General features: G+C 43.4%; 1 protein-coding gene across 6 annotated transcripts in view; it reads right to left on the reverse strand.

Moving 5' to 3' along the window:
- The window catches only part of myo5aa (myosin VAa), a 223,387-nt gene that overhangs the window by 83,209 nt on the left and 112,180 nt on the right, over positions 1 to 27,998 (reverse strand). For all 6 annotated transcript variants that reach the window (XM_072278217.1, XM_072278216.1, XM_072278215.1 and 3 more), the window contains 6 exons: positions 27,176 to 27,257; positions 25,640 to 25,747; positions 22,410 to 22,522; positions 8,102 to 8,367; positions 5,682 to 5,763; positions 842 to 982 (listed from right to left, as the gene is read on the reverse strand). In XM_072278217.1, the coding sequence (XP_072134318.1) occupies positions 842 to 982; positions 5,682 to 5,763; positions 8,102 to 8,367; positions 22,410 to 22,522; positions 25,640 to 25,747; positions 27,176 to 27,257 (792 nt within the window). The remainder of the gene's footprint in view (positions 1 to 841; positions 983 to 5,681; positions 5,764 to 8,101; positions 8,368 to 22,409; positions 22,523 to 25,639; positions 25,748 to 27,175; positions 27,258 to 27,998) is intronic.

Genomic DNA, 27,998 nt, shown 5'->3' on the forward strand with positions numbered 1-27,998 from the left:
CCCGTCGTACATTGGCAGACCTACCCCCCAACCCAACTTTATATACTGGCGTCTTCCTTTCCAGCCCTAAAGAAGGGTCTCAGCCCAAAACACCAATTGTTTATTCACTTCCATCGATGCTGCCTGACCTGTTGAGTTCCGCCAGCACTTTGCCTGTGCAGCTTTTTTTTAAAAAAAAGTTTAATAGCCATGGTTACTTACTGCAGCCAGCTCCCAAGTTAACAGATTTAACTCAAGTTTCTGACTTCGCTCTTGTTCCTCTGCATGCATCAGTTGGCAACCTTGCCGTTTCCTTAGCATTTGCCTGTTTTTTACTTTTTGGGTCAACGCACAACCCAACACAAATGGAAACTGTGCAAGGCACCCAGCCCGGTGCTGATGCCACTACACCACCGGCTGGCTCTGACTTCTCTTGATCCAATATGCACTTACAGACTCCGGTATGCAACTCAATACCATAACCACACAACCACTATTCTCACAGTTTCAGACCAACAGCACGCTAAAAGACACTTCATAGCTGATCAAGTCAGCCAAGCCTCGCTGGTCACGAACAGCCTCCTGCTGCCTGAAATGTCATGAATCATTTGAGGAGGCCAAGTCATTGGGTATATTCTAAAGCGGAGACTGATGGGCTCTTGATCAGCAGGGGCAACAAGGGTTATGTAGAAAAGGCAGGAGGGATAGTAAATCGAATGGTGAAGACTTGATGGGCAGAATAGCCTAATTCCACTTTTGTGTCTTATGAAGCTAAATATGTGACTGAGGAAGCTGAATAACTGTAAAGGGGCAAAAATAAGTCAGGGAACTCAATCTTCAAACGCGCTCTTGCTGAGATTACCTTACACTCTTCATCCAACAGGTCTAGAATGCCAAGTTTAGCTTCAATTAGGTTAATGCAAGGCTGATTATCATAAAAATCTATTAACGTCCAAGGAATCTGTTCCTTCATGTACTCTTCCTGTTCCAACTTGAACACATGCTGAGAAAAAACAAAATTTTCAATAAATTATGAGTGGTTTACAATCTGCTTAATGCATTTATTAGAGGCAAAAGAAATTAACCTTTTGTTTATATGATCAAAGGCAGCAAAACGTTGGAGAATGAATGACATTCAGCTACGCTGCACATGAAAAATGCCCTCATCGTGACTGGGTTGCTATGGAGAAATATACTGATCATCAAGGCTGCTGCCTTGGAGGCTTGGCAGTGAGAAACATATACTAATTAGCACAAGACTCCAACAGCTTCCACTAGTTATTCAAATACCTTTTAAAATTCAATCTAATATGCAGAAAGCAGAACTCCGTCCAATCACTGACATGTAATTATAATTCTGTGCTCCTGTATTACATCTAGTTCTGATTTTAACACTGTTTGATATGTTAAAAATAAAACCCTTCCCCTAGCTCACAGCAAGATCAGATACCCACTCCTGTCACTGTATCAACAGTACAAGTCAGTATCAGCTTTGCTACGTGCCTCACCTCTGGGAAATATGCTAGAATTTGGTGCATCCTATTGGCGGTTTACAGGGCACAGACAACCCTTTACAGTACCAGTGACCTGCGTTCAATTCCCGCCGCTGTCCGTAAGGAGTTTGTACGTTCTCCCCGTGACTGCGTGGATTTCCGCCAGGTCCTCCTGTTTCCTCCCACAGTCCAAAGACGTACCAGTTGGTAGGTCAGTTAGTCATTGTCAATTTTCTCGCGGTTAGGCGAGGATCGAATCGAGGCGGCTCAAAGGGCTGGAAGGACCTACTCCATGCTGTATCTCAATAAATAAATACAATGCTTTGGCAGTAATACAGGCAGAACCCCAATAACTTCATTTTATTTTGACTGCATCAAAAATTTAGCCACTGAAATCCACAAATTCTTAGCTCTGAATTTGAGCGTAAAACAAAATAGAAGGCTTAGCCAAACAGCCCCTTGCACCCGCTGCACCACATGATAAGTAAGATATGCATTAATGTTTACCTGCATGAGAACCGTATACTGCCCAGTCTCAGTCTCGTACACATGCAGCAACTGAACCTGCAGTAAGGATTCATACCGACTGGGTGGAAATATTTCTTCTCTTCCCTGTTCTGAACAGGTGGCCAGTTAATGTGAACAGCGATTTACAAACGTTTGTAGATTGGAGATCGGGAAAGCAGGACAGATGGAGAGAAGGGGATGTGAGAGAGAGGGCGTGTGAGAGGGGATGTCTGAGGGGGAGGGGGGAGGGAGAGAGTGAGAGAGAGAGAGTGTGTGTGAGAGAGAGTGTGAGAGACAGTGAGAGTGTGAGAGAGTGAGAGAGAGTGACAGAGTGTGAGAGAGTGTGAGAGAGTGTGAGAGAGAGTGTGAGAGAGAGTGTGAGAGAGTGTAAGAGAGAGAGAGAGAAGGAGAAGGGGTTTGCTTTGCTGTTATTGCTTGTTATATGTTGACTGCGTGTTGTTCTGATGAACACGATGGGCATGCAATGTTGGCACCAGAATGTGTGGTGACACTCAAGGGCTGCCCCAAGCACATCCTCAGATTGTGCTGTTTGTCAGGTAAACAGCACAATTCACTGTATGTTCTGATGCACCTGAGTGATAATAAATAAATCTAAATCAGAAAATCAGTGACCCCCCCCCCCCCGGGTCTAGATACAAGGAAAACATAAACTCGATATCTGCACTGCTAAACCACCTCAGAATTTTTGACATTTGAGATCAGCGCTCCCTCTTCTACACTACACGTGCATCAGCTAAGTCCATCCTGATCTGACAAACCTTCATGCCAGACACCAATCTGGTGAGCCTTCATAACACTACTTCCACCACAGGAACATTGTTCCTCAGGGAAGGGGAGCCGGCCTTGATTTGATATTCTAGGTGTGGTCTCACCAGGGTTCCACATAACTGGAAGATGACCACTATTACACTCAAAATCTTCTTCGACGAAGGTTAGCATCCCGTTTGTCTTAACTGGCTATTGGCATCGAGGGGAGGGGTGGTACAGGAGCCTGAAGACCCAAACCCAATATTTTCCCTCAACCATCAGGTTTCTGAACCACTACTACAGTAACATAGTTATTATTATGTCCTGCATCGTACTGCTGCTGCAAAACAACAAACAGCACAGCCTATGTCAGTGATAATTATTCTGTACCTGCATGTCAACTTTCAATGGTTCACTAACACGGACAATGAGTGCCGACTTTCCATCTCAACATTTTAAAAGTACTCCACAGTTCTGCTTTTTCTACCAAAGTGGATGACCTCACATTTTTTGTACATTATATCCATCGACCGTATCTACAAACATTCCCTTAACTTGCCACTAAACAGACCACTCACCTCACCAAGTCTCTCTGATGGCTTTGCATAGCCACACTGCCACATGGCTTATATCACCGTCAGTTAGAATATGCTTCTCCTCCCAACAAGATCACTGATCTAGATTGTCAAGGCCAACCCACCAGTCATAGCCTTTCTACCCAAAAATGACCTGTCTATTCCTTCCCTTTTCCACCATTTAATCCAGTGTTGTACACTATCCACAACAGCACAAATACTAATTTTGTTTTATCAGCCACTTGTATAAGAAACTGCATGCCATGAAAAATTAATGATCCACTTCAACCATGCTGAAGGTGGTGGTGTTGGGAGTAAAACTCTCAGGCTAATTCAGTTGGATTTAAGTAAAGCCGTGATCGAGTGCTCTCAGATTAGCCAGGTGCTCAGGGTCTTCAGGACTGAAACAGACCTCACTATAGTAACCCTGTGGAATTTGTTGCCACGAGCAGCCAAGTCGTTGGGTGTATTTAAGGCAGAGATAGATAGGTTCTTGATTAGCCAGGGCATCAAAGGGTATGGGGTGAAAGCAGGGGAGTGGGGATGACTGGAAAAATTGGATCAGCCCATGATTGATGGGCCAAATGGCATACTTCTGCTCCTATATCTTATGGACCAGAACATCCTCCTCACAATTCAGAGCATACACTAAAATTGGCTTGAGCTGATGGTTGATTGGTACTCGAATAAAGACAGCAAATAATGTCAGTGATTTACTTATGTTATAGCAGAAGCCTTAATGGATAGAGCAAATGTTGAGGGGGTGCCACTGTCGTTTACCGTGGGCACAGCAGAATAAAAGTTGAATTCCACTATCAGGCATGAGATTCCGATACATAAAAACAAGAACAGTCAGGATGGGGAACAGTTTCTTCCCTCCGGCCATTAGGCCTCTGAATTACCTGCCGCATGGCATTCGAAATGTTACCAGTTAATCTGTCCTGTACCTTACAATATTTAATTTATGTGGTTTATTTATGCATAATTTACCTGTAGATTTTATCCTTCTTCCCCAAGTTATTGTGCGATATATATGTGTTATGTGTACAACTGTGTTTTATACCCTAGTCCGGAAAAATGTTTTCTCATTTGACAGCATACATGTATGGTTAAGTGACAATAAACTTGACAACTTGACTTAAGATGCAGGAGGACAAAAGCATTGAAATGTCCACCACTGAGATATTTCCACCAACTAGGCAGCAAACCATTTATTTTAACTCCTATCAGCTGCTGTATGATTGGTAATCCTTTTGAGGGAAAGTTGCAGGTCCCAATCCAACAACACCAGCACAAAACTCTGGGTGTGCTGCATTGTGAAGGGCCACCTTTTCAATCAGATGTTAAATCAAAGGCCTGTTCGCCCTCTCAGGCAGAGAAAAGGTTCAGCTGCACTGTTCCGGAGAGCAAGGAAGTTCGCCCTTGTGTATCCCCCAACTGGCATCACCTGGGGGATCTGTTTATGATCATCGTAATACTTGCGAGAGCTCACAGTGAGCAGGTTGACTGCTGAGTTGCTACAACAGTGACGTACAATTCAAAAGTACTTAAACACGATGACAGCCTATAGAGGTGGGGTGTAGAGGTTCTGCTGGCTGCTCACTGTGCAGAACCTACTCTCTCATTGGCATTACAGGGGCTGCAAAGAAAGGAGCCATCAGGACCATCACAGAGGCTGCTGAGCGAGCCTCCAGGTGGCTGTGGATCAAGAGGTGTGACCCGTGGACCAATGCTGCTGGGACACAAGCCAGAACCCGATCAACCCTGGCTGGGTCGCCTGGGTGAGAGCATCTGATGTTGAAAGACCCAAAACACCCGATGACCCAGGTAACATCACTGATGACGGGATAAAACCTGGGATGTATCTCAGCTTCAAGTAAAAAGAATAGTGCTACCTAAATGCACGCCTCTTGTTTCTTCTAATTTGCGAAGCAAAACCACTCCCAGTAATGTCTCTTTTAAGCCCATGCTGGTGTAGTCAAACTTGTTTTGCACTCTTTTCTCCTCCCTTCACACTTGCCAAAAAGGATTCATTTTATCCTCATGATACAAGTCTGCCTCAGACCCGATTTCTGGGCTGCAAGCTGATACTTCCTTAACTGCCATTTTTCTCGCGAAATCTCTGCGTGCACACTAAGTGAATCAAATTATTTTTAAGGGAAGTGCAAGGAAGTAGCACAAAACAGGACTGATCACATTGACACGCTTTAACTACACTTCTTTTAACACTCAGCTCCTTTGTCACTGACAGAACTGAATACAATCTATTAGACAGCAAGACAATACAACATCAGCAATCTTCTGAAACAAGCATCTCCTTCCACGATCATCAGCTAGAAGAATGAAAAGAATCACTCACCATATTAAACTGCTGCTGTAACTTTTCATTTGCATAATTGATGCAAAATTGTTCAAAACTGTTTATTTCAAAAGTCTCAAACCTGCACAAAAAGAGTAACAGATAAACAACAAGAAGGCACAGATAAATGAAAGCACTTAGTAAAAAGAAGAATGAGAAATTAATTTCAAGAAACATTCCCACGAGGGGCTAGGGGGAATTAGCATCCTCTTGCTGGGTGACCACGTCTGTTAGATCACGTGCTCAATAAATTTCAATAGTTTAATATTTCCATTTAATATCAAAAAATGTATACAATATACAACCTGAAAGTCTTGCTCGTCACAGACATCCATGAAAACAGAAGAGTACTCCAAAGAGTGACAGTAAAAACATTAGAAGGCCAAAGCCCCCTTCCCCGCTCCCACACGCAAGCAGCAGCAAAGCATTAACCCTCTCCCTCACACTCTTATTTCAGCAAAAAGCATCAGCACCCACCACCCACCATAGCAAAGCCCCAAAGAGAGACCACGATCTGCAGTACAGGAAAACTAATTGTTCACCCGACAATTCGACATGCCACAGACTCGTGCTCTCTCTCCTTATTAAAGGGGCAAAGAGGTGCCACACAGCAAGAGGGGAGACTAACTAAAACAAACAACTCGCTGATTTACAGTCTGCTGCATCGCTTTATTTCCATGGAGTTCTCAAATTGATTAACTGAGTTAACCTGCCAGCTCTAAGGAGGAGTTTCTCAAGGCTACAGGATGGGACACTCACTCACAGCTGTGAAGTGGGAGGGCACATTAAACCCATCACTTCATTCACCCCTATAGCCGAACTACATGGGAGGCACAGACTGGATAATTACTGTATCAGGAACAAGTTCATTACACTCAGCTTCCAGCAAAAATGCAGGAGTCATCTGTCTCATATCCATTCAGTAGTGGATCGCTAATTCCAAGGCACTGCCAAGGAATTTAGAGGTACTTTATGAAAGAGGGAAGAAATTTAATGCAATCAGTCATTGACTTTGGAGAGGCTTACGTATGGAAAAATTATTCTCCATCTCTGTCACGGAAAGGTAATAAAGGAGCCATCGACTTCAATGGAACCAAATTTCAGGAGCAAAGTACATTGCACAGATATCTACATTGTACCATCAACAGACATGAAACTGCACAAAATTGCACCCCTTCATTTTTGCAGTGATGCTCAGTATATCTGCTCAATACAGAGCAGACAACAAAACATTAAACCAAACACCGCAAAATGTGTAAATCAAACCAGAAGAAGTGAGCTGAAATTGTAAAGGTGCTTGTTGTGGACTGCATCCTAAACACCGTGCCCAAATTGTGCCAGAGGCAAAGACCAGGGAGAACAACCAAAGGACTAATTCTGTTGTGGAACATTGTAATTTCCACTTCAAGTGAGAACCAAGGAGCAACTTCATTTTGTGTAGATTAGTCCAAAGTGCAGAGAAAGTTACTCAAAGGCGAAATAATGAGGACGTATGAAATACAAACAAAATATCCTGAAACATAGAGCACATTGTGGAGAAAGAAAGAAAATTAGTGTTTCAGATCAATGACCTTAATCTGTTGATCTAAAATCTCTTCCAAAGAGCAGATCATCAAACCACAGATCCAAATGAGTAAAAGGACCAAAATTAAAAAGCATTTCTGGACAGAGAAAGGGGTTAGTTGTGGTGTGGGCTCCCAGACTTTGTACTGGAGACCAAGAACACAAAAACAACCTCTTGCCATCATGGCAGAATAAGACGACTTTCCTGAAGTAGTGAGCCAACAAAGGGTCATGGATAATATTGTTGAGCACCTTCACACAGCCTTCATTTTACAAGAATTCAAATCTTAAAATAAATCCTAAATACAATAAGTTATATAAAAAAATCAATAAAACATCACCAAATCTGATCATTGTGGTAAACACATTCATTAAGCAGCTATGAAATGGGGACACTTCTTTTTCCCTTATTAGGGAGAGAGCGAGCTTCTGGTATGTTGAACTACCAGGTGAACAAGTAGTCTTTGGGGTACTGCAAGTCTGTGTCTTTATTGATGCTTTGCTGCATGCTCAAGTGCTTGGTGGGGGGTGCTGATGCTTTTTTGCTGGTGAGGGGGTCATCACTTTGCTGCTGCTTGTACATGGGAGGGGAAGTTGGGGGGCGGCTTTGGGATTCTAGCGTTTAACTGTCATTCATTCTTTGGGGCACTCCTCTGTTTTTTGTGGATGTTTGCAAAGAAAAAGAATTTCAGGATGTATATTGTATACATTGCTCTGACATTAAATGTACCTATTGATCTAATAGTTGATATTAGAAGTTAAACTCAAGAAAGAAAAATACAAGAAGTAATCTAATGTAGTAGTTCAATAAAAATTAATGGCAATGATTTCCACGAAAGTAAGAACAAACCACTCACCCATATATGTCCAACACACCGATGAACGAATGTTGCTTTATTGACGCGCGAAGGGCTTTGTTGACATGGTGAACTATCCAGTTGAAGAGGCTGGCATAGATATGCTTTGCCAGAGCATCCCTGGCATTGAGGGCCTGAAATCTGGGCATGGGCTTGATATAAGTCTCTGACCCGGTGATAATCTTTCTATGACACAGCCAGTGAGCCATCTGCTCATAGTCCACACCCAGCAGATCACAGAAGACGACCAGGTGTTCTGAGTTAGGCTGCCAGGAACAGAAAGTTGCATCAGAATCATATGCACCCAACGGCACTATATACACAACTCATTTATTTTTAAAATCAATTAAGTAGCACGAGGTATTACTGCTGTAAATGGTGTACAGTCAATCCACTTTTCAATTATGTCAGGCACGCTAACAAGGGGCACTTTTGCAGGTGTTGCGCTGTTTGGTTCTTCTGCTCTCCGAGGAAATGTCCTCTCAGGCATAAATGTTACAGTGAGAAACAAATTCACATCTCCTTCACATCAGCCAACTCTGGGAAGCTGAAGATGCCAATGTGACTTACACATATCATCAGATACAGAATCAGCCTCCTCTGTGGAATTCTCTACAGACCAAAACACCACATTTTTCAACAGTTCTTCAAGAGCCTGGAGCCTGGATTTTTCTTGCCAGGACTGCACAGATAAAGAGCAACCTGGCCACCAAAATCAAGGAAGGGCATAACTCAATCTCTCAGGTATGAGGAGTAACACCTCATATACTGTCTGGGTAGCCTCCAACACAAAGGCATGAACATATTTTTTTAAACTCTGGTAATTTCTCCCGCACCCTCCTCTCTTGTACCATTCCCCATTCTGGTTCCTCTCTTCCCCCTTCTCTTCTCCTCAGTTCCCTATCACCTCCCTCTGGTGCCCCTCCTCCGTCCATTTCTCCCATGGTCCACTGTCCTCGCCTATCATATTTCTTCTTCTTGAGCCCTTTAACTTTTTCACCTATCACCTCCCAACTTCTTACTTCACCACCCACTTCCCTCATCACCTACCTTGCCCCTCATCCGGTTTCACCTATTCACCTTCTACCACTCCTTTCCCTCCCCCCACCTTTTTCTGGCTTCTTTCACCTTTCTTCAGCCCTGAATGGTCTCGGCCTGAAACGTTGACTGTTTATTTCTCTCCACAGATGCTGCTTGTCCAGCGTTTTGTATGGGTTACTCTGAATTTCCAACATCTGCAGCATCTCCTGCATTTGTCCACAATTCAAAATTTGTGTATATAATACAAGTGAATTGAATGAATGTCATTCTTAGTTAGAATCTAATGCATAATCATTAACATTTATTTTGCATTGTTACTTGCCCATTTGTCCATTTTACCATTTTGTATAAACAGTCCATGTAGTAAAGAACACAGCACTTTAAGGCTTACTCAACACACAGTTCCTTTGGGAGACAAGATCATCGCTGTTTAAAATTGCTTTTTAAGCATTTTGAAAGACTCTAGGGCATTGGGTTGAAAATCAATTGCCAAGGTGTAATTTTGTTATTGATCATGAAAGTGTTAAGGATATCTGCCGCAATACTAAAAGAACTGGGAAGGGATCAGCATTAACTGGAGAAAGTAGCATTAAGATAACCTGAACATTATGATCTAATGTTACAAATTTTAAATAAATTCTTCAATCCAACACAAACACTATCGTTTATTAACACAACTCACTTTCGTCACTCACCAGATTTCCCATCTAATTCATTTAAAAAGGCTATGTCTAAATAGCTTGTTATCACATCCCTTACCAAAATGCTTCATTGGTAATAAATATTTTTTTAAGAAAGAAGAGAATACAAGGGTAGCTGGACAGCTGATAACAGAGGCACATAGCAGAAGGGAAAAACTATTTGGCTCACAAACTTGCACACAGACTGCATGCCTGAAAGTAGTGGGAGTACAATAACTAGAGGAGACTGGGGCAATCAGTGACAAGAAAACACTGCAGGACCATGTGGCCAGAGCACAAGAATTGGTCTAATGGAATTGCTCCTTCAAAACACCTATCACTGACAGGATTCCTTCAGTGACACAAGATCATGGATTTTTTTCCCCTGTTAAGTTCTTGTCATTTTTAATTTGGCAGCCCTTCTGCACCTTATAAAAACCACACCAATAAAGATGAGTGGATGTTTTAACTGTGGTTTAGGATGAATATTTATTAATAATGCCAAGAGAATCTCTTACAGCTGTTAGTTTCATTAATACACAATGGGTGATCCTATGCCACTCCTTCAAGAAGCAGATTTCTCCCAATGGCCTGAACTTTTGTATACCTTAAGCAATCCTTTTTAAAAATAACATTTTAGCTTGGAACTTGTCAGTTGTAAACTAGCAGCATGTTTTATTATCACACTAAAAACCATTTTGAGGTTTTGGTGGTGAAGATCCACACCACTCTAGGGATCTCCCGCAGCCTGTGTTCAGCCCCAGAGTATAGCCTGTCTAATCCTCACTGTAGGACTGACAGCCATTTCCTTCCCCTGCCAGACTAGTCAAACATCAAGCCTGAGGTGACTCCCCAGCCTGGCTTATCCCAATTCAGTCACGAGCTGAAGAAGAAATCTAATATTAGAAAGAGCGAAGATTATCCAAAAAGACAAGTCTGCGTCACAAGCTTGAAAGAGGCTGTAAAGTCAGCCAGCTCCATCATGGGCAGAAGCCTTCAAAAGATAGCATGGGTCGAATGACCCTTTTTGTGGACTTCAGTTCAGAACGCTATTCGGTTGCGTTTACGGTTTGTGTGTTTTTTTTTCTCCACACGGTGCGTGCTTGATGGCCTTCTATTCTTAAATGGGTTCTATTGGGTTTCTTTGTTTCATGGCTGCCTGAAAGGAGACGAATCTCAAGGTTGTATAGTGTATACGTACTTTGATAGTAAATGTATTTTGAATTTTGATCCAACATTAAAGACTGCCCACTTCTCATTATTAACCATCAGAGAAAAACCAGACTCAATGATTTAGGAACAACTTCTTCCCTTCTGCCATCAGATTTCTGAATGGTCCAAGAACACTACCTCACTATTCCCCTTTTGCACATATTGTAACTTACAGTAATCCTTTTTGTGACGCACTCTACTGTGCCTCAAAAAACATTTCACAACGTCAGTGATAATAAACCTGATTCTGATAATGTTCTGAACTGACTACACCAAAGTGGAAGAAATCTTGTGACTTTCATGTCTCCTATGAAATGGTTACATGCAGCTTTTATTTTGCATTCATTCCATTCTACTGAAAGCACGGTTAATATAGTCGAGGCCCACAAGAGATTAGTGGCTTCTCTTAAAAAGTAAATCAATCTCAAATGAACTGGAATCCTGTCTTTGTGAATGTTTCAATGAGTGCTTTTCACACAACTGAATTCCGTGCACTAATGCAAACATGCTGTAAGCTTCAGAATTAAAGAAGCAACTTGAAGTCTACCACTGTGCAGAAGTGATTCCCGAAACTTGAGGTATTCCAATAAAAAACAACATTCGTGCAGGCTGCAGCTCAACTTGAACTAACACAGAAACGTGATCAATGGACCCAAGAAGATCTGCAGATGCTGAAAGTCCGAAACAGCACAAAACGCTGGAGGAACACAGCAGGTCAGACAGCATCCATGGAAAAGAGTAAATGAGAGTCCTGATGACTGATGTCGGCCCCAAACGTCAACTGTTTACTCCTTGCCACCTGGCCTGCTGAGTTCCTCCAGCATTTTGTGTGTGTTGCTGTGATCAATGGAACCAGCTTCTGGAGGCAGAGTATGACTTCGTACTGCGTTGCAATGCAGACACAGCGCTTTATAAACATAGAGCCATGGACAAATCCTTCCACGTATGAATTTCTAAAATGCATTTATTCTCCAGTCAAAAATCATCATTTAATTTTAAAAAATGAGCCTTCTCTTTATCAATCCACAGATAACTGGCTTATGCCAACTTCTTTTGCATAATAAAACAGAGGAGAGCTCCATCATGATGTTTGGGATTGGGTGGGACTACATCCAGAGGTCACAGGTTAAGGGTGAAAGCTGAAGAGTTTAAAGGGAACATGAGGAGAAACGTCCTCACTCAGAGGGTGGTGAGAGTGTAGAATGAGCTGCCAGTGCGAGCTCAATTTCAACACTTGAGAGGTTTGGATAGGTACATGGATGGCAGAGGTGTGGAGGGCTATGGTCCTGGTGAAGGTCAATGGGAGTAGGCGGTTTAAACGGTTGAACAAGGACTAGGTGAGCAATGTACAGAATACAGCTCAAAGTATAAAATAGCATAACTTCATGAAATGCAGCAAACACTGTGAGGTCAGAAATCAAATATGGAGAGGAATGAAGGGTTACGGCAAAGGGCAGGCAGGGTGGAGAATGTCACACCTTAGATTGGGGGGAAGGAACCAAATCAATCGTCACTGCATCAATGAGTACTTGTTAAACAAAGCGTTTGATATGAATATACACAAAGATTATCTCGTAGATAATTCTAGAGTCATAGAGGCACAAAGTGAAAACAGGTCCGTCAAGTTTAAATTCTAGTTCAAGTTTATTGTCATTCAACTATATACATTTATACCACCTCTGGACCAAGTTCACAATACAGGACATGTAACACACACACACACACACACACACAGCACAGAAAGTAATATTACCGCAAATAAATTAACAAATAAGGTGTATTTAATTTATAACACAAGTTAAAACCATAAACAGCACAACACTACTGGTGCTTCATTTATGGGGAGGTCTGGTCTGGATGGTGGCACGGAGTTCAGTAGTCTAACGGCCTGGGAGAAGAAGCTGTTTCCCAACCCAACAGTCCTGATCCTAATGCCACGATACCTTCTGCCTGGTAGTTGGGCGAGGGGGAGGTTGGCGATGTCAAAAAGATTGTTGGACAGATGGAAAGGATCACTGACAATGCTAAGAGCCTTACGTATGTAGCACTCCTGATAAATATCTCTGATGGGTGAAAGGGAGACGCGGACAGTCCGCTCAGCAGTCCTCGCAATCCTTTGTAGGGTCTTGCGGTCAGATGCCTGGCAATTCCCGTGCTAGACGGTGATGCAGCTGGTCAGGAAACTCTCAATGGGGCTCCTGCAAAAATTGGTTAGAATGTGGAGGTGGGGGAGGGGGCTCGCTTGGCTCATTCTCCTCAGAAAGTAGAGATGTTGCCGTGCTTTCCTGACTAACAGCCTGCTGTTGTGGGAACAAGTAAGATCATATGACTGAGTCCATGTCACCATTACACACACATCTTTACACTAATCCTACCCAAATCCATCGTACTTTTTCCTTCATTAACTGTGTGTACATGTAGTATCTTAAATCACAGAACCCAGGGATTGGGTACATTAGTATTTATCCTTCCTTTGAGCCTCTTCCTGAACCAAATGTCTGCATTACTCCTCTCCTCACACTGTCACCTACCATTGATAGCTGATTATTTCAATTCCCTGTTTGATTTCTTACTTCATTCAACTGGCCTTCTATCTCCATCAGGCCACCCCTCCCAGTTTTTTTTCCAGTCAAAGGAAAGGAGGCCCCAGCCTGTTCAGAGATCAAAGTACATTTATTATCAAACTATGTATACATTATACAACCTTGAGATTCGTTTCCTAACAGGCAGCTACAAAACAAAAAAGCCCAAAAGAACCCATTTATAAAAAAAAACTGTCAAACACCCAATGTGCTGAGGGAGAGAAAAAATAAACCCTGCAAACAATAAAAGTGAGCAAATACCATTCAGAATGGAAGTGAGCCCACAGACACGAAGTCCAAAGCAGGCCGCAGCCTCAGCCTCAGTTCAGCGGAGAGCCGAGTAAACGGCATGGAGCAGCGAGTAGAACCAGTCCGACACTCACCTCTGATCCTGACACCCTGCTTTTTCAAACTGGCCCGGCATTTACATCATCCAAATGCCGGGTTGCTCCTCACACTAGGACCCGGGCCTCGTGGCTTCCATACGCTCCGGGCCTGGACCCCACCGTCACATTATTGATCCTTTCTCAAGAGCCTTGCTGTCCTTGGGTGATTTTGGTATTCCCAGGTGCCATTCACAGTATGCTACCAGTGCTCAAAATGTAGCCATACCAAAACATCATAGATGTTTATCCTAACTGTTCTGCATTACCTTCTTGAAGAAATCCAGTGCTTAATTTCCTCCCTGACCATGTTCCAACTTCTACTTATCATTCCTGTATTTGCCCATCAAGGTTCATCAGCTCCTCTTACGTCCTTGGACACCTTCTTCCATCCTTATTAACATGGATTCACCTGCCATGAATGAGCTGGAGGTGGCCAGCGTTGTTTTTCCAGCATTGCATTTCCAGCTACCATCTCTGCTCTGCTGACTGTCAGTGTGGGAGGCCATTCAGCCAATCGAGTGAATGTTGACTCTTGAAGCAATTACTTCCTCACTGATTATATCTCAGTAAGCAGCCCTCTCACATGCTAACATACAGGCCACAATTCTCTCCTACTCACCACTGAAACTGTCACTTCTCATCCTTGCTACAGCCCATTCCCAGGGTACAGTCCTTGGCTGAACCAAACTCTTCGATTCTTCATCATTCACTAAATCCCAGAGCCCAGCTTCCTGTCACCTTTATAAGATCCACCTTTATTCCACCTCAGAGCAGATCATTGGAGACAGAAATCCACAATCACATCACTGTCCCCCCAGAATGGGCCAATTTATTTCCTAACCTCATTCACCAGATATAATCTTAAGCTGCTGCCATACCTAGTCACTCTTCGCTCAACAACAGATGCTGGCACTCATTCCAAGACATCCAAAATTTCTACTTCGATGTTAAATGCAGTACAACCCTCTCCCTCCCTATCTCTATAACCTTCTTTAGACTGCAGATTTTAGATGGGAAGAAGTCGTCTTACTTTCCTCAGTCCATTGTTCGCCCACCAGACCTGCAGGAGCTGGCTGGCCCTCACAGTCTTCCTTTAAAACAAATATAAACCCTCTTTTCTCAGCATAACCACAAACTGTGATGCTGCAGCAACTAAATCACCATTATTTACCTAACTACAGAACAAACCAACGAATCAATTGATCTGATAGTTTTCTAGGGTGTCCAATTCCCAAGAAAATCTCAGCCAGGTTTTTTCTGGTAATTGATAGAATACCAAAAAGAGGTTTTGTTGAGGATAAAGAACATTAACGGACAGTCTTTTAACCCAAGCTGTCTTGTTGTTTTGAAGTACTGAGTGTACAGTTGCTCTCTCAACTCAGGGTTTACTCTCCGTGATAGCGGACAAGTCTCCATGACAATGCAACTTTACTTTGGAAACTATCCCTACACACTCAGTAGGAAAAGAGAGGGAGTTGACATTTAAAATTGGTTGTAAGGGAAATGGTCAACCAATGATCTCACTTTAAGGACTCTTTATCCTGTTATTTCAAGCTCTTGGCCTTATCTCAAACAATAACGAGATGGCCTACAGGGAAGAAGTCATCTCTCGACACAGTGATATCAAGAAAACAACCTCTCCCTCAATGTCGCAATGGCTGTGGATTACAGGAGGAATGGAGACAGGCTAACCCCTATTGACGTCAATAGATCTGGGGTTGAGAGAGTGAACAGGTTTAAGTTCCTTGGCATCCACATCACCGAGGACCTCACGTGGTCAGTACAGACCAGCTGTGTGGTGAAAAAGGCACAACAGCACCTCTTTCACCTCAGACAGTTGAGGAAGTTTGGTATGGGCCCTCAGATCCTAAGAACTTTCTACAGGGGCACAATTGAGAGCATCCTGACTGGATGCATCACTGCCTGGTACGAGAACTGTACCTCCCTTAATCCCAGGACTCTGCAGAGAGTGGTGCGGACAGCCCAGCGCATCTGTAGTTGTGAACTTCCCATGATTCAGGACATTTACAAGGACAGGTGTGTAAAAAGGGACCATAGGATCATTGGGAACCCAAGTCATCCCAACCACAATCTATTCCAGCTGCTACCATCTGGGAAGCGGTACCACAGCATAAAAGCCAGGACAAACAGGCTCCGGGACAGCTTCTTCCACCAGGCCATCAGACTGATGAACTCACACTGATTTGGGTGTACTCTATATTACACTAACTGTTCTATTTATAATAAATTATTATAAATTACTATGATTGCACATGGCACATTTAGATGATGTAACATAAAGATTTTTACTCCTCATGTATGTGAAGGATGTAAGAAATAAAGTCAATTCAATTCAATTATTTATTGCTATTTATTTATATTTTCCCTTGCACAATTTGTTGTCTTCTATGCTCTACTTGCTCTTTCATTGATCCTGTTTACTGTTACTATTTTATAGATTTGCCAAGTGTGCCCACAGGAAAATGTGGTGATATGTATGTACTCTGATAATAAATTTTACTTTGAACTTTGAAATGACCTCATCTCAGCCTGACATCAGCCATTTTATTTCTTTTACATACAATCCTTAGGCCTTTATGTACGTAATACCCTGGTTAAAATTCTTACTGCTATGCTGTAGGTATTTCATTTTAGCAGTTCTGTAAAAGCAGTGTGTCCTACTTTTAGGATGTTTGGTTTCGGCTAAAAGCTAAGGGGCTGTGACGTTCAACCTAAGAATACTGTGTCAGCCAATCAGGATGGTGGAATCAGGAGCAAGGTCGAGAGAGCATGGCGGAGAGAGGTTTGTGACGGACAGTGTGGTTCCTGGGTTTTTTTTTTGGCGGAAGCAGCGGAGAGGACAGGAGGGAAGATGGCAGACGAAGCAATGCCCCTGTTGCACAAAATGCTTTGTGCAGATAAATAGCTCCAAGGAGGAAAGGCCAATACTCCCGATGAGAGTACCCGTTTGTTGGAAGTGGATTTCGAGCAAAGATCGGAATGTGGTGTGTGCTTTCACGCAGACCCAGGCTCCAGCGCATGAGTAAAAGGGACAACTTCAAGATGAACTTTATGTGCACATTTGGACTGGGTGAACTCAAATGGGCCCTTTTATTTATTTTTTCCCCCTTTTCTTTTCCGATAAAACTGTTCGATAAAGCTGAAATTTGTAAATATAATTTCTTCAAAAATTTATGCAGCGTACGATTTGTTATTCCTTGCCCACCAGCAACTGCGTATGGGCAGTACTTACACAGCATTTACTCAAATCAAGGTTTCTTTAATCAGAACATCACGACTTTCCTGTTTGGTTGAACCCCAAATCATACCAACCCAAGACGCATATGAAAGATGGCCTGCTTACTGCTGAGTCCTGTGGCTGTTAGTAGAGCTGGCTCATGAGCCAAATCTTGAGCCTAGTGGGGGGGGGGGGGGGGGGGTGCTTCACGTATAAACAGCCAGAGATGATACAATTAGCTATTTTGCCATATTTCAAACTATTAAATTGCTGATGACACAATGTATTTTGATTAATTTGCAGCCACTTGTAGAATTAACCACAAAAGACTGACAAGGCTGGAGATCCTTATTTTCCCCTAGCAGGGAGACTGAGGAAAGGTAACCCTTGCGACTATGGACGTTGATGGGGCTGATGTAATTAAAATTCTTTCACCTGCCAAGCTAAAAGCCATTATTGACAACATTTGACAGCAGAGAATTCAGGAAGAATTTCTCAAGCCACAGTCTGATCAAAATGGAAGCTGACATGTAACTGAAGTGAAAACCAGAGATACATGAAAAGGGAAACTGGACAACCATTGGAAGAAGGGAAGTGGTAGACAAATGGAGAAGCCACTGTTACTTGTTCTAGCAGAACAAGTAACCTCTTTTCTTGGCCCATCCTTGTGCAGTAAATTCTATATATCCACTTCACAATTAGGGGGGCAATCATTTACTACTTTGAGCCAGAAGCGAATGAAGTAGATGGCATGCTTTTTGGGAAGCAAACACAAGAATAAACAGTTATTGCTACCGCATCATGCTCAAATTGTAAGCTCAAAAATTAGAATAGTTGTCAAAGAGAAGAGTCAAGTAACACACACAAAATGCTGGAGGAACTCAGCACGCCAGGCAGCATATATGCAAAAGAGTACAGTCGATGTTTTGGCCGAGACCCTTCAGCAGGACTTAAGAAAATGAGGTATTGGATTACAGAGTGGGGGGAGGGGAGGGAGAAGCACAAGGTGAAAGGTGAATCCGGGGAGGAGGTGAAGTAAAGAGCTGGGAAGGTGATTCGTGAAAGAGATACAGGGCTGGAGAAGGGGGAATCTAATAGGAGAGGGCAGAGGCCTTGGAAGAAAGAAAAAGAGGGAGGAGCACCAAAGAGAGGTGATGGGCAGACAAGGAGATAAGGTGAGAGAGGGAATAGGGGATAGGGAATAGAGAAAGGGGGTGGGGCATTACCGGAAGTTTGAGAAATCAATGTTCATGCCATCGGGTTGGAGGCTACCCAGATGGAATACAAGGTATTGCTCCTCCAACCTGAGTGTGGCCTCATCGCGACAGTGGAGGAGGCCATGGATGGACATATCGGAATGGGAATGGGAAGTGAAATTAAAATGAGAGGACTCTGGGAGATCCTGCTTTTTCTGGCAGATGGAGTGTAGGTGCTTGGTGAAGCAGTCTCCCAATCCACGTTCAGTCTCACCGATATACAAGAGGCCACACTGGGAGCACCGGATACAATAGATGACCCCAACAGACCCACAGGTGAAGTGTCACCTCACTTGGAAGGACTGCTTGGGGCCCTGAATGGTAGTGAGGAAGGAGGTGTAGAGGCAGGTGTAGCACTTGTTCCACTTGCAAGGATAAGTGCCAGGAGGGATGAATGGACAAGGGAGTCACATAGGGAGCAATGCCAGCTGAAAGCAGAAGAGGGGGAGGGGGGAGGGAAAGATGTGCTTGGTGAAGGGATCCCATTGGAGATGACAGGTTACAGAAAATTATGTGCTGGACACAGAGGCTGGTGGGGTGGCGGAAGGATGGGGTGAGGGCAGATGTGCATAAGATGGAAGAGATGCAGTTGAGGGCAACGTTGATGGTGGAGGGATGAATGCCCCTTTCTTTGAAGAAAGAGGACATTTCCTTTGTTCTGGAATGAAAAGCCTGAAGCTGAGAGCAGATTCGGCAGAGACAGAAGAACTGAGAGAAGGGGATGGCATTTTTACAAGTAACAGGGTGGGAAGAGGTATAACCCCTTCTCTCAATTCCTCCACCTCCACCGGATCTGCTCTCAGCTTGAGGCCTTTCATTCCAGAACAAAGCAGATGTCCTCCTTCTTCAAAGAAAAGGGCTTCCCTTCCTCCGTCAACGCTGCCCTCAAGTGCATCTCTTCCATTTCGCACACATCTGTCCTCACCCCATCAGGGATAGGGTTCCTCTTCACCTCACTTACCACCCCACCAGCTTCCACACCCAGCACGTAATTCTCTGTAACTTGCGCTATCTCCAATGAAATGCCACCACCCCACCTCGCACTTTCTGCTTTCCGGTGGGATCGCTCCCTAAGCAACTCCGTTATCCATTTGTCCCTCCCCACTGGCACTTATCCTTGCAAGCAGGACAAGTGCTACACCTGCCCCTACACCTCTTCCCTCACTACCATTCAGGGCCCCAAACAGTCCTTCCAGGTGAGGTGATACTTCACCTGTGAGTCTGTTGGGGTCATCTATTGTGTCCAGTGCTCCCAATATGGCCTCTTGTATATTGGCAAGACCCGATGAAGATTGGAATACCGCTTTGCTGAGCACCTATGCTCCGTCCACCAGAAAAAGCAGGATCTCCCAGTAGCCACCCACTTTAGTTCCACTTCGCATTCTCATTCTGACATATCAATCCATGGCCTCCTGTACTGTTGTGATAGGGACACATTGAGATTGGAGGAGCAACACCTCATATTCCATCCAGGTAGCCTCCAACCTGATGGCACGAACATCGATTTCTCGAACTTCCAGTAATGCCCCAACCCCCTTCTCCATTCCCCATCCTCTTTTCCTTATCTCATTGCCTGCCCATCGCCCCCCTCTGGTGCTCCTCCCCCTTTTCTTTCTTCCATTGTCTTCTTTCCTCTATCAGATTCCCCCTTCTCCAGCCCTGTATCTCTTTCACCAATCAACTTCCCAGCTCTCTACTTCACCCCTCCCCCTCCCGATTTCACCTATCACCTTGTGTGTCTCCCTCCCCTCCCCCCACCCTCTAACTCTTCATCTTTTTTCTCCAGTCCTGCTGAAGGGTCTCGGCCTGAAATATTGACTGTTCTTTTTTCCATAGCTGCTGCCTGGCCTGCTGAGTTCCTCCAGCACTTTGTGTGTGCTACCTGGATTTCCAGCATCTGCAGATTTTCTCTTGTTTGTGAAAGAGAGGAGTCAATCTTGTTGCCAAACAATCTCATCACTCATTAAAAAGCAGTGAACTACTTACGTTTTGAGTAGCTGCCCAATTTTCCTTCCTTTGGCATTGGGACAGAATTGTATTAACACTCTGTCACATTACTACAACCGAACATTGAAGCATTATAAATTCCAATGGGATGTGCTTAAACCTGAAAATGGTCCAAACTAAAACTCTGAAGCAAAGAACAATTGCACGGTGAACATTAATAATAAAGATATTGTAATCATCTCTGGAGTCCTCTGCTAAACGTGCAGAGATAGTAGTCCTTACTCAGACAAAAGCCAACAAAAGTACAGCAGCTCTTTGCCTGTTAGGACACTGACCCAGAAGCTTTGATCACCTTGAATAAAGAGCTGCTTCATCGTTATTGTGTTTCACACCTATTTCACCATTCTAATGAAATCATTTTTTTTTAATTAAGTGCAATCGTGAACAATAGCCAGATCAGAAATGCTGAACAAGTCAACTAGTTCCCGAAGAGAACCCTGATAGGCCAATCATATGGTTCACTGCTGCTCAGCGATAGAACACAAAAACAGGCACAAGGGTCTCTAGCCCCTGTACCCCAGAAACACACCCGAGTGGTGCGGCGGAGGTATGTGCTATGCATGACCTGATCTGAAAGCATCATGTTGACTCATAACAGATCGTGTTCACAGTGGAACAGCTTAGTCAAGGATGGGGTGATCAGCACAGATGGACAAATTATACCTCCACTACCCCTTCATTTCTAAATCATTCCAAAGTTTGCATGTGAAGTTTAACCTGCTTAATGTTTAGGTATCACTATCTCTCCAACTCTCCAGCTCCTCAAACATGCTTCATCAAGCAAAAGAACGTTTACTATACACAGAACCTCTGCATTAAAGAACCTGTGGCGTAAGCTTTAAGTGATCATATTGCACATGGCAGCAAAGTACTCAAAAGATTAACAACTGGATAAGAATGCCAAATCTCAATGGCAGAAGTGAAATGCAGTAAGTTTGCATGACAGGTCTTTGACCCAAAACATTGACTGATTTTTCCCTGCTGAGGACGCTGCCTGATCTGCAGGGTTCCTCCAGCATTTTGTGCGTGTTGCTCCAGATTTCCAGAATCTGCTGTCTCTCTTGTGTCTGTGTTCAGTTGGGTAAGCAATTTTTTTTTAAATCACTAAATGTTGACCTACAGTGAGTTGTGAATAATCTTGAAACACAGAAGTTTGACAAGCAGTCAGGAAGACAACTGACGGATTTATTGCAAAGGAATTCGGAGAAGGGCAGATGGGCTTAACCACAAAGGAATTTCATGTCCAGTTTTGGTCTCTGTACCTTAGGAAAAAGTCAGTTGAACACAGATTCACTCAAATTATTTCCTAGGGCAAAGGACTATCCAACTCCTCTGGAGTTAAGAATAACAAAAGAAGGTCAGACTCTGTCCTGATGAAGGGTCTTGGCCTGAAACACTGACTGTTTATTCATTCCCAAAGATGGTGCCTGACCCATTGAGTTCCTCCAGCATTTTGTGTGGGTTACTCTGGATTTCCAGCATCTGCAGAATCTCGTGCGTTTTTGTCAGAGTCTGTTTCCTTTGAAAGGTCTTGGGACAGGAGCGTAGCCATAAAAACTGATACAAGGGAAAACTTGTACACTTTGGAATTCCCGACCTCTAAAGGCTCTGGATAAGTAAATGATACATTTCAGGACATGACGAAAATCAGAGGTGTGGGACAAAGTGAGTTTATGTTCAGCCAAGATCTTATTAAAGAAAAAAGCAGCTCAAGCAAACTTAAGGCCTTTTATTGTTCCCTTTCATTAAGCTCCTAAAAGATACCGGCACCCAACAATTTCCCACTTTCGTAGGCAAGACTTCTCAGAAACACCAGCTGCTAATCTTTGCAGCTCTACCATCAACCTCATCCCAGCAACAAAAGTGAGGCAATTCCACACTCTTTCGAATGGACTCGAATACTCACAGAAATAAAGCAGTTGTCCGCATCTCGATCATTTGCTTTAATGGCCACATTTCCCAAGTGAAGGATGGCTGCAAGAATTTGGAAGATTCCCATCTGGTAGGATTCATTAATACCTGGAAAGAATTTTTAAATAAATTTGTCAAAGACGCAACATTACAATTTCTGAAATGAAATTGCCTTCAATAACATAAAATTACACAAACACATAATGTATCCATGTGAATCTTATTTTAACAAAGTCCACTTACACAGCACGAATATAATACACACATGCCAATATTTTAAAATAAAACGTGATACAATTTTCCAAATCTTGAAGCTAGAAGTACAACATTTACTTATGTGACAGTATGAACATTTCAAGTATTAATTTTTTACATGTGCACATAGAATACTGGTACCCAACTAAGCACTCAAGATGTCTTCTCAGGAATGAAAACACTAACTTCAGTTGAAAAAGGTGTCAATACATACTGCACTCTTAGTGGCTGAACTCTAATTATATAATCTTTCACTGGCCAAGGAAATGTCAACAAAATGGCTGAACCAATGAGCTGCCTGGATGCAACTGTCATACTCAAAGTTCAAAGTAAATTTATTATCAAAGTACATACATGTCACCATATACAACCCTGAGATTCATTTCTTCTGGGCATACTCAATAAACTATAAAATAACAATTAACAGAATCAATGCAAGACCGCATAACCAAGGCATTCAACCAGACTGCAGAAGACAACAAATTGTGCAAATATAAAAAGAAAATAAATAAATAAATAAACAATAAATATTGAGAACATGAGATGAAGAGTCCTTGGCAGTGAGTCCATTGGTTGTGGCAAAATTTCAATGATGTGTTACCCCCTTTGGTTCAAGAACCTGATGGTTGAGGGGCAGCAACTATCCCCGAACCTGATGAGGAGTCCTGAGACTCCTGTACCTTCTTCCTGATGGCAGCAGTGAGAGGAGATCATGGCCTGGGTGGTGGAGGACCCTGATGATAGACACTGCTTTCCTACAACAGTGTTCCATGGTTGGGATGGCTTTACCTGTGATGGACTGGGCCATTACTTTTTGTAAGATTTTCCATTCAAGGGCGTTGGTGTTTCCATACCAGGCTGTGATGCAGCCAGTCAATATACTCTCCAGTACACATCTATAGAAGTTTGTCAAAGTTTTAGATGTTATGCCAAATCTCCACAAACTCCTAAAGAGGTAAAGGCGCTGCTGCGCTTTCTTCATAATTGCACTTACGCACTGGGCCCAGGCCAGGTCCTCCGAAATAATAACAGTGAGGGAATTTAAAGTTGTAACCGTCTCCACCTCTGATCCTCCAATAAGGACTGGCTCATAAAACTCTGGTTTCCTTCTCTTAATGTCTATAATGAGCTCTTTGGTCTTGCTGACATTGAGTGCGAGGCTGTTGTTGAGGCACCACTAAGTCAGATTTTCAGTCTCCCTTCTAATGTTGATTCATCACCACCTTTCACTTGGCCAGCAACAGTAGTGTCATCAGCCAACCTGAATATGGCACTGGAGCTGTGCTTACCGTCACAGTCGCAAGTGTAAAGCGAGTAGAGCAGGGGACTAAACATACAGCCCCATGGTGCACGTGTCGACAGATTTCGTGGAGGAGATGTTCTTGCCAATCAGAACCAACTAAGGTCTGCAGGTGAGGAATTCCAGGATCCTAATGTGCAAGGAGGTATTGAGGCCAACGCTTTGGAGTTTGTTGATTAGTTTTGAGGGGATGATGGAATTGAATGCTGAGCTGTAGTCAATAAAGAGCATGCTGATTTACGCATCTTGCTGTCCAGACGTTCCAGGATCAGGTGAAGAACCAATGAGACGGCAGCAGCTTTGGACCCGTTGCTCCATTAGGCAAATTGGAGTGATATCGGCAAATTTTAAAATTCTGACAGAAATTTCCCCTGAGCCAGGAGCACTCTGCGCTCAGCACCCAGCCGAGGCATGCAATGCAGTATGAGTACTGATGGTAACTATTAGTATGGATTAACATAAAACTACAGCAATAGAGATTTACTCCATTTGGAGAGAGAAAACACATTCTTTCCAATAGCACCCAACCTCAGAGGACCGAGGATACACAGTCTATTAAAACCTGGAGTCACTGGAATTTTGGACAACTCGGGGATTTGCAGATCAGGAGGGAGCTGGACGATGTAACGAATCAAGAGGCAACGTGGCCAACTCCAGTATATTGAACATTAACTTAAAAATGTGTTGGAAGATTGTTATTCTTTACTACAGCTGAAACAATATTATATTATTTAGAAAATTCATATTCTCCAAGCTGCTGCAAAGAGTTAGTCTACCCTGATAAAGTGCACATTCCTCAAAATCAACTTGTATTGATCTTGGCTCAAAAGTGCTTGATAAGCCAGCCCAAATTACTTCAACAATCTGGCTGGTGTGAACCACACTGCAACTAAAACAAAAGTTCAGGGAAATGAGCCGGTCTGGTGACAAATTCAGTGTTTGGCAGTACACTCAGAGGCCAGTTTATTAGGTCTCTCCTGTATCTACTACAGTGGTCACTAAATGTAGGTTCATGATCTTCTGCTGCTGTAGCCCATCCACTTCGTGTGTTATGCACTCAGAGGTGCTCTCCTGCATATCACTGTTGTAACGCATGTTTATTTGAGTTACTGACACCTTCCTGCCAGCTTGAACCAGTCTCACCATTCTCCTCTGACCTCTTCGCCCACAGACTGCCACTCACTGGATGCTTTTACGCTTCTACAGACTGTTATGTGTGGAAATCTCAGGAGGTCAGCAGTTTCTGAGATACTCAAACCACCCTGTTTGCCACCAGGAACCATTCCACTGTCAAAGTTACGTAGATCACATTTCCTCCCCATTCTGATGTTTTGCCCAAGTAGCAAATGAACCTCATGACCTGCATTCTTTTATACATTGAGTTGCTGCCACGAGTGGCTGATTAGATATTTGCGTTAATGAGCAGGTCTACAGGTGTATCTGATATAGTAGCTACTGAGTGTACATTAGAGACGTTTGTTTCAAATCAATATCGGCTCAGTGACCATAAAATGCTGACCGTTACTTGGCTCTCTAATTATTTCTGAATCATCTGCAACTATTTGTGGTTAAAGGAGGTTAAAGGGACGTGGTGAGCAAAATCTGGTCACTTGTAAATCCTGTATTTAAAACACCAGTTGAAAGCCAATGGAAAAGATTCTGATATTTACCTAGTAATGTGAATGCCTGTCTTGTGTTCATCATTTCCTTTGCATCATCTATTCCCTCAATCACAGGATTGCCTCCAAGATTAGTGTAGTTGAAGTTCTGGGCTGGGCCTGAAAGCAAGAAACACCCACAGGTCAATTCATTTCCTTAATCGTTTTCCATGTGGACAAACGGCAGCAGTGGAATAATCTAATTTTTAAGAATTACATGCCACGTTACAATATTAATACAGCTCACCCCACCCCATTGCCGACCCTCCCTATCATAGTAGCATAGTGGTTAGTGCATGCTATTACAGTGTGGGGTGTTCTGGAGTTTGGAGTTTAATTCCGACACTGCTCTGCAAGGAAGCTCTGCACGTTCTGCCCGTACAATGTGTGGGCTTTTTCTGGGTCTTCAGGTTTCCGTACGGGTAGGTTATCGGGCATTGTAACTTGTCCTGTGATTAGCTGAGGGGTTAATTGGGTTTGTCGGAGGTAGATCGTGCGGCCTGGCCTGAAGGGCCAGAAAGGCCTACTCCATGCAGTATCACTGAACCAGACGAGCTAAAGCAGGCTGGGTGGCCACTTCCCTCAGCATTCTCACTTCATCCACTATGCCAGCCGGGATTTCCCAGCGGCCAGCCACTTTAATTCCACTTCCTATTCCTACATCAACAAGTTTGTCCACGTCCACGTCAGGGCCGAAGGCAAATTGGAAGAAGACCAGTTTGGGCAGTCTCCAATCTGGGAGCATGATCATCAAATTCTCAAACACCCAGTAACCGCTCCCCTTCCATTCATTTTCTCTCTCCTGCTGATCCGTCTAGCCCCCATCACCCTCTTTCCCTTCCCCCACCCTCCATTTGCCCATCACCCACACACTCCTCCCACTGGAACCCCCGACCCCTGGCCCACGCCGCCCTCTTTTCTTTCCATACTCCACCATTCGCTCCTGGAAGATGCCATCTTCTTCAGCCCATTGTCACTTCCACCGATCACCTTCCACCTTCTGACATCATTCACATCTTCCCCCTCACCTGGATCCATCCCTTCTCCCCACCCTTTTACACTATGTCCCTTTATTCTTAACGCAGAGGACGGGTCTTGACTCAAAACATCAACTGTCTATTTCTCTGCCGAGATGCGGCCCAATTCACGAGTTCCTCCAGCACTTTTGTGTGTTACTCCATCTTCCAGCATCTGCAATCACCTTTCTGTGTAACCTCCCCATGGTAATCAGAGCCCACTGTCTTTTCACCATGGGAAGCCAATTAAGAGAGTTGCGTTTGGGAGCTGACAAACAATTGCTTCTATTGATACTGTTGGAGGATCTTGGTGCTGCAATACATCACTTGCCCTAGGGGACCTTTGTGTGTTTCCTTCATTATTGAACGACCCTAAACAATGTAGTCATGGTAGATGCAAATAACAGACTAAAGAAGCATTGTACAGATCAACAGCACAACTCATCCTATGAATTTTGAAGAATTCAGCCCAAGGTTTAAATATGGGTTTCTACACATTCACTTGAAATTAACAAAGTATCGGTGAACATACGCAATTGGAGATCCTTGAATTCTGGCAGATGTTTAGAAGCACACAGCTGGTAGAGAATATGGTAATTCCTTTCATCCTCTGCCTGAAAGACAAGAGACAACATCTCAAAATCTGCTCGTGCGCAGTCCTACAATAGATCAGTACGATCCATAGCTAATATTTTTACTCCCCTCAACCTGTGTACCAATGCTTCAAGCTTCTATATTTTTATTCAGCCCCTGCCAGTTCCAACAGACATTAACTGGAACCAAGCTCCATCCCTTGTTATAATGTTCTGGGCAAATTGGATGCTCCAATTATCCAAGGAGGTTCTGCAGCCTTAACCAAAGTTGGGCTTAAAAGACTCTCTCCCTCTCCCACCACAACTTCAACTCCATCACCACCTCAAAACACTCAACCAAGAGATAAGCCTGTATTCTCCAGAGTTCGGAAGAGCAAGAGTTGGTTGCACTGAAATTTACTGAGTTCAGACAAGGCACAGCAGGATGGATATTTCCCCTGGCTGAGAAGCTTCAAAATGGGGGTGATAGTCTGGGAAGAGATAGGTCAGTAAAGCTGAGAAGCCATGCAATTTCTTTATTCAGAGGGTGGCGAATCTTTGGAATGGTCTACCATTCCATGCCGTCAATGGATTTCAGCATAATAGGGAATCAGGGAAATTGGGAATAGTGATAGGAAACAAAGGTGAGGTTGATCAGACAAAATGTTGATGAACAGAGGTGTAGAGCCAGAGGGCCAGATGTCCATCTTCTGCTGTTCAATCAAATGCAGAGTATGTTTTTTTTTATATATAAAGGTTCTTCACCACTGTACGGAGGAAGCA

This window comes from Mobula birostris, chromosome 14 (genome assembly GCF_030028105.1).
Source record: "Mobula birostris isolate sMobBir1 chromosome 14, sMobBir1.hap1, whole genome shotgun sequence".
NCBI lineage: Eukaryota > Metazoa > Chordata > Chondrichthyes > Myliobatiformes > Myliobatidae > Mobula > Mobula birostris.